The following is a 7,833-nucleotide window of genomic DNA, read 5'->3' on the forward strand; positions in this document are numbered from 1 at the left end:
TAGAATTTCATCTTTTTTATCAAATTATCATCAGTACTGAACGTTTTTTCGAATAATTTTCAGTTTTGTTATTGAATTTTAAAAAATAATCGAATTTTCGATACAAAAAATTTATTATTTTCAAAATTATTTGTCGTGTGTGTTTAGAATCGTCCTATATATATTTAATTTCTCTTAAACATTACGTCTAAAAAACCATTTTTCAAAAAAAGAAATTATTATCTATATATATATATATATATATATATATATATATATATATATATATATATATATATATATATATATATATGTATGTATATAAAATTTTCGAAACAAAAAATTTATTACTTTCAAAATTACTTTCCCAAAATTTTGTCTTATGTATTTAAAATCACCCTATATATATTCAATCTTTATTTTATTTTATAAAAAGAAATTTTTACAAAAAAAAACGAAATTAAGAAAAAAACTCAAAAAATGTATTATAACTTTATGAATCCCCCTGTATATCGCGAAATTTTTATATGTTGATTTAATTTGATTTATTTCTTTCATTTTTATATAACTTCCTGCAAATTTTGTTTTTGATTTAATCAAAAAACTTTTTAGAAACAAATTTTCGATACAAAAAATTTATTATTTTCAAAATTGTTTTCCAAAATTTTGTCGTATATATTTAAAAAACGAAATTAAGAAAAAAACTCAAAAAATGTATTATAACTTTATGAATCCCCCTGTATATCGCGAAATTTTTATATATTGATTTCATTTGATTTGTTTCTTTCGTTTTTCTATAATTTCCTGCAAATTTCATTTTTGTTTTAATCAAAAAACTTTTTTCAAACAAATTTTCGTTATAAAAAATTTATTATTTTCAAAATTACTTTTCCAAAATTTTGTCTTATTTATTTAGAATCGCCCTATAAATATTCAATCTCTATTAAAAGGGCAATATGTGTAAAAAATCATTTTCAAAAAAAGAAATTATCATTTATATAAAAAACGAAATTAAAAAATTTTTCAAAAAAATGTATACTTTACGAATCCCCCTGTATATTATATATCGATTTCATTTACTTTTTCTTTTTTGTGTTTCTATAAATTGCTGTAAATTTCGTTTTTGTTTTAATTTAAAAAATATTTTTTTTACAAAATTTCAAATTACGTAAAAAATACAATTCAAAAAAGTTGCACCATTTTTTATAATAAACAAAAACTTATATAAATCTTATATTTACATAAAACTTCGTTCACTAGTCGCCAATTTGTATAACACTCAGTATGAAAGAGATCTAACTAAAGAATCTTTAAGATTCATAAAAAAATTTTAGTGAAAATTCGAATTTCCACCGATTTCACGCCTAGGCCAATTCCTAGATAAAATTACTCCATTACAAACGATTCCTTCCGCATATTACCCCACATTCCAAATAAAAAAATTATCCAGAAAACGGCCAAATCGTCAAATAATTTAAAGCTTTTCAAATTACCTACATAAATATCCAACAACAACAAATATCATCAAACACCAGCTGCGATTTATTAAATTTGGACACATTGGACAAAATCTAAGACTATGGTCCGTAATCGTGTACCATATCCATCATCCTCTGTCTATTATCTTCCGACCTATACAAGAGGAATCAAAATTAAAACCATTTTTAACGCATCCAATTGATTTTCGAAGATAAAATCGAATTTTATCTTCGAAAAAACTTGAAGTCAAAGAAGCATTAATATATCGAAAGTTCTAAGAAATGAAAATGATTTTTAATGATCTTACATATGTTGTTGTTGATGTTGGAGTTGAAACGAATCCAAATGTTTATTGATTTCTCTATGGACGTGTTCTGGTAGAACCCCAACGCTAGAAAACAAACTTCTAAGCACGTTCAACTCTTCCGTTAACAATTCAATCCTTTTTTGTAGCCTCTCGTTTTCTTTAATCAAAATTTTGACTTTTTCTTCTGTTTCCCTCGTCCGCACTTTCGCTTTTTCCCTACTCTTCCTCACCGCTATATTATTCCTTTCTCTTCTTCGTCTATATTCGTCGCTGTTTTTATCACACGGTTTCATATTTTTTCTTGCTATGTTATGTTGATTCATCAACGCGTTTTTATTCTTCATATTTATGTTTAATTGATGGTGGATGACAGGACTGGGTGTTAACGTCGTAAAATTAGCACCGGGATTTTGGGGGTACGTTCCGGGGATGTAATTATTCGATATTATATTACAGCCCGGTTGTCTTCTATATTCCTGCGGATCAATCGGTTCTTCTTTGATACTAGGCACGTCACTTCCGGCGGAACTATTCGAATCACTGTTAGAGTTTTGATTTGCCGAATAAGTCGCGCCACTATGGACCGGTTGGGGCATGTAAGCTAAAGTCGTACGGGGGTAGTTCGTATTATGTACCCCCATAACTTGTCTAGTTTGTAAATTTTGAATGTGTTTTCCTTGATTGGAAAGTATTTCGGTGAATAAACCATCACTAAATTGGGAATCGTCTATTAAATTTTGTAAATCTAACGATATTTCGGGGGTGTTTAAATCACTTAATTCGTTATGTTGTTGGTATTGTTGTAATTGGTGTTGTTTTAAAATAGCTTGAGTTTGTTTCGAACTACCGTTATTATTATTAAGGGTAGTTAAATTATTATTATTATTGTTCATTATGACTGTTTTTTTAGCATCTTGATTTATGGGGTTGTTTTGTTGATTGTCGTACATTTGAGGTGAATCCATGGTATGTAACTTTCACTCAAATCCACTTTCACCGAAACTTTTGTTGTTTATTTTCACTTTTTCTTCAACATAATCTTCAATTTTATTTGTTTGAAATTGGGTTAACGCGCGACTGTTTCGAACAATTACCCGGGAAGAACTGTCACCGTATCGCAGCTCACTTGGGTACCACACGGACGTGCGCTTGCCCAAGTTTACTTTTAGTATACTGAGTAAACTGAGAGCTGATCGTCGATGGTGAACGTATAATAAACTTTGTGTAGATGGACGGATTCGAGAAACGTGCGCCGACGTACTTTTCGAAAGTGAAATGCGCCGATTTAATTTTGTGGTATATAACAAAACCCCGATTCGACGTAATATTTTGATCGCGTATACGCGATTCTATAAGAAAAAAAAAAAAATTAAACAAACGACAATAAATTTCTAATCGACTACTTTAAACGTTAAAAATTTGTTTGAAAATACAAAATTTCTACTTCACCTGATAACCTTCATAATTACTTTGTGAATATAACCAAAAATTTATCGAATTCTACGATTCGATTTGAACGAATCTCCAAACTACAAAAGAACTGTTTTCTGCAATAATTTGAGGGTTTATTAACTGGAAAATGCCTCTACTCTATTAAATAACGTTAAAAGTCAGAATTCTTAGAAACATAACTATCTGCAAACCAAAAACTGTCCGCAGGGACTTCCGTTTACCTAATTCATAAGTCTCCAATTGGTCGTTGTACGGCTATACACTCCAAAACGCGTTGCATGACCTTTATCTACCTACTTAGAGCTCAAAATTAATTGAAGGTTCAATATTGTACAATGCATAAAGATGCACAATCACTTGCCAATTCAAATCGAATCTACAACATCTTTTCCCGCAATAATTTGAGGGTATATTAAAATGAAAGTGCCTTCTACTCTTTAAAATAACGTTGAAAGCCAAAATTCCTAGAAACATAACTATCTGCAAACCAAAAACTATCCGCAGAGACTTACGTTCACCTAAATCGTAAGTCTCCAATTTCGGAAAGGTCGTTGTACGGCTATACACATAAAAACGCGTAGCAAGACCTTCATCTACCTACTACAAGATCAGAATTAGTTGAAGGCTCAATATTTTACAATGCAAAAAGATGCACAATAACTTCCCAATTCAAATCGAATCTACAACATCTTTTCCCGCAATAATTTGAGGGTATATTAACTGGAAAGTGCCTTCTACTCTGTAAACTAACGTTAAAAGTCAGAATTCTCAGAAACATAACTATCTGCAAACCAAAAACTATCCGCAGGGACTTTCGTTTACCTAAATCGTAAGTCTCCAATTTCGGAAAGGTCGTTGTACGGCTATACACATAAAAACGCGTAGCACGACCTTCATCTACCTACTTTAAGCTCAAAATTAGTTGAAGGCTCAATATTTTACAATGCATAAAGATGCACAATCACTTGCCAATTCAAATCGAATCTAAAACATCTTTTCCCGCAATAATTTGAGGGTATATTAACTGGAAAGTGCCTTCTACTCTGTAAACTAACGTTAAAAGTCAGAATTCTTAGAAACATAACTATCTGCAAACCAAAAACTATCCGCAGGGACTTCCGTTTACCTAAATCGTAAGTCTCCAATTTCGGAAAGGTCGTTGCACGGCTATACACTTAAAAACGCGTTGCACGACCTTTACCCACGTACTCCAAGCTCGAAATTAGTTAAAGGCTCAATATTGTACAATGCAAAAACAAGCACAATCACTTGCCAATTCAAATCGAATCTAAAACATCTTTTCCCGCAATAATTTGAGAGTATATTAACTGGAAATCAAAACAAATCTGCAAACCAAAAACTAACCATATATCTTGTTTAAGTGCTTTAGGAAATTGTTTAAGGGAAGCAATTTTAAGAGAAAATGATGAGGTACAAAGCAATCCATATTGGTTAAATGCTTATACGCACCATAAACTTATAGAAAGAAATGTTGAAATATTTTTTTTGGGTGCGCTTCAACCGCTAAGGGTTATTAGCACTTAAACGCGTTGAAATCATTTTTAAAAGATATCTAGCGATTTAAAACATTCACACTATATATATATATATATATATATATATATATATATATATATATATATATATATATATATATATATATATATATATATATATATATATATTAGATTTAAAAATAGATCGAAAATGAATGAAAAATCATTATTTTTTTAAAAATAATAATAAAATAGATATTACGTATTTCAAAATGTCGATTACAAAATATTGAGCAATAATTACTATTATTTTATTTAATACACTCGATTGACGTTTAATTTTCTTTATACCAAAAATATTGTTTATCATTTTGACGGTTTATAACAAATATGTTTTCAAAATTTTGTTTTGCCCAATAAGAATTATCACATTTTCTATAAATAAAAAAGTTATGATCATCTTCATTTCTTTTAATAAATATTATTTTCTAAATATCTATTTTTTATTATATGCGATATAAGAGGGAAAGCTCTCCCTGTACAATATTCCTAGACCTGTCAAAAGCATTTGACACCGTAAACCATCGTTTATTACTGGAAACATTTAAGGATGCAGGGTTGAAAAACAGTCAGAATGTTACTACAAGGTATGTAAGTTTGATCCGCGTAGTTTCTTCATGTGTTTGTTGAGATTGACCATTTTCTAGCACCTTCTACGACTGGTCTTTGTAATATGGTGTATAAAACTCGAAGACCGAATTTGTTGACCAGTTTCTAATGGATGATGCTGCACACGGTCAATTAGTTGATCCTGGATACAAATCGTGAAGCCTTCGATCTCTCAAAGAAGATTTCCCTTAGTAAACTTTATATTCCAGCTTCTTCAAATTATATTCTGGCGATGTGAGGTTGAGGGATCAATATCAAGCTTCTTCCCACTTCTTTTCGTCCACTTCAGGTTTTCAAAAGGTGTGGCGTAGATCTTGATTGCTTGGACTTCATTAATAACATCTTGTATTATGACCTGTTGAAATCCTAGATTTTTGTAGTTTTCTTCGTTGGGAAGTTGCACATTTCCATTTGGTTGATTCATCGCAAACGGAGTCAAGGAAATAAATCAACTACGAATGGGTATTTCGTCAGTACTGAAGGAGTTTGGACCGATTTTCAGATGGAAATTTGATCGCCATCCATTCATCGTTGTTAAAAGGAAATTTCCAATAGTTGGGTGGACTTGGTGATGTCTTCTTCGCCAACTGCTTCATCTGTAAGTGGTTCACATCTGACTTATTGCAGATTTTCAATATCGTTTTATCAATTAATGTTTATTTTGTCGATGGGTGAGGGGCGGAAGGTTGAGTCGTGGATCACGTTTTAATTTATCTTCAGGGTTTTTTATAGTCCTTGTGGTGGTTGTAGTCGAAGTATATTCAATTCTTCAACTCCACTTCTAATAATACCATTTTTTCGATTATTATCGCAAATTGTCAAAAAAAGGTTATTGCAATAAAAATTAACGTAAAATTGCAAAAAAGCAAAAATGGTTTCGATTCAGCAAACAAGAATCAAGAAAGAAAGTGCTTATAAACCGAAATTGAAATAACCGCGTGCCAAAATATCCTGACAAGTAAAAAAATTATCATAAAAGCTGCGTTGCCAAAACTGATATAGAAATTAGTAAAAAAACTTTTAATTTTTTTGAATTAACAATTTTAATTCAATTATTTAGTTCTACAAGTTCGATTCGAAATAAATGATGTCTTCTAAACAGCTTAGAACAAAAATAAATCAAATGTAGCTTCAACATAAATGATTAGAAAATTTGTGAAATCTATGTCAAAACGAAAAGATTACCTCTTAGAAAATAAAGTAAAAATAAAAGAAATCATTTCAGACTTTAGATCTATGGAAATAGAAAGAGCTGGCAATGTAGAAGATTAGGGCAATCGGGAGGATCTATTCGAAAGAGCTGACAATGTTGAAGATTGATATTAGGGCAATAGGGAGGATCTAATTGAAAAACTAGCAATTTAGAAGATTACGGTGATAGGGAGGATCTATTCGAAAGAGTTGGCAATGTACAAGATTAGGGCAATAGGAAGATCTATTCGAAAGAGCTGGCAATGTAGAAGATTAGGGCAATCGGAAGGATCTATTCGAAAGAGCTGGCAATGTAGAAGATTAGGGCAATCGGGAGGATCTATTCGAAAGAGCTGGCAATGTAGAAGATTAGGGCAATAGGGAGGATCTATTCGAAAGAGCTGACAATGCTGAAGATTGATATTAGGGCAATAGGGAGGATCTAATTGAAAAAGCTGGCAATGTAGAAGATTACGGTGATAGGGAGCATCTATTCGAAAGAGTTGGCAATGTAGAAGATTAGGGCAATCGGGAGGTTATATTCGAAAGAGCTGGCAATGTAGAAGATTGACATTAGGGCGGTAGGGAGGATCTATCTTTGAGAGAAGTAGTTGTTTCAAGTTTATATCGAATTTTCACGTATTTTGAAACGCACTTTATATATTTATCAGTAATCCACTTTAGTATATATCCTCTGAATATAATTTTTAGGAAGTTTTTTTTGTTTTATTTACTTTATAAACAGTATTCAAACAATAAGTTATCTAATCAGGCGCCGGCTACGGTGACGTTGTTTGTATTTCTTAAAAATAATTTTTCAATTATTTTGAATTAAAAAAATTGTTTATTATTAATCTTTCTACCTGTCAGATGATTCATTGAATCAATACAATTATATTAGAACCATCAAAATACGATTTTTATCTGTTTAAGACAAATTAATTATATATCTAGAATTATGATTTATCCGTAGTATCGGCAACGGCGCTTTAAGTGCACTACTGGCCACCCGTAGATTGAAAATGACGTCATCGTTACCTGAAACCAAACATTGTGATTCTGCCGAATCACACGTGCAGGAATGCACACATAAACGTAAAAAATCCTATAAAGTAGGTCAGGTTTTTAATACCTGTAATAATCCCCCAGCACCATCTATCGACTAGAAACTAAAACTTTTATACTAAAACAATATTTTCGAATACCTCAATAGGAATTCTAAAAATATATAACTTATTTAAAAATAAAAATATTTTTATA

The 7,833-nt window shown here is 30.8% G+C and overlaps 1 protein-coding gene across 1 annotated transcript; it reads right to left on the minus strand.

The window, feature by feature from the left end:
• Positions 1 to 381: 381 nt before the first annotated feature.
• LOC130894850 (CCAAT/enhancer-binding protein) lies at positions 382 to 3,017 on the minus strand. The gene is made up of 2 exons (XM_057801864.1): positions 1,766 to 3,017; positions 382 to 1,611 (listed from the first exon to the last, which is right to left on the minus strand). The coding sequence occupies exons 1-2, from the start codon at positions 2,728 to 2,730 to the stop codon at positions 1,557 to 1,559; spliced, it is 1,020 nt and encodes a 339-aa protein (XP_057657847.1). The 5' UTR covers positions 2,731 to 3,017; the 3' UTR covers positions 382 to 1,556.
• Between the last annotated feature and the right edge of the window lie 4,816 nt (positions 3,018 to 7,833).

This window comes from Diorhabda carinulata, chromosome 6 (genome assembly GCF_026250575.1).
Source record: "Diorhabda carinulata isolate Delta chromosome 6, icDioCari1.1, whole genome shotgun sequence".
Lineage (NCBI taxonomy): Eukaryota > Metazoa > Arthropoda > Insecta > Coleoptera > Chrysomelidae > Diorhabda > Diorhabda carinulata.

What these genes read in the sequence shown, in the direction of transcription:
- LOC130894850 (XM_057801864.1), bottom strand. Translation starts at nt 2,730, where the DNA reads ATGGATTCACCTCAAATGTACGACAATCAACAAAACAACCCCATAAAT. An exon ending in CAACATCAACAACAACATAT is followed by an intron (nt 1,612 to 1,765) that starts GTAAGATCATTA and finishes CCTCTTGTATAG; the next exon opens with GTCGGAAGATAATAGACAGA.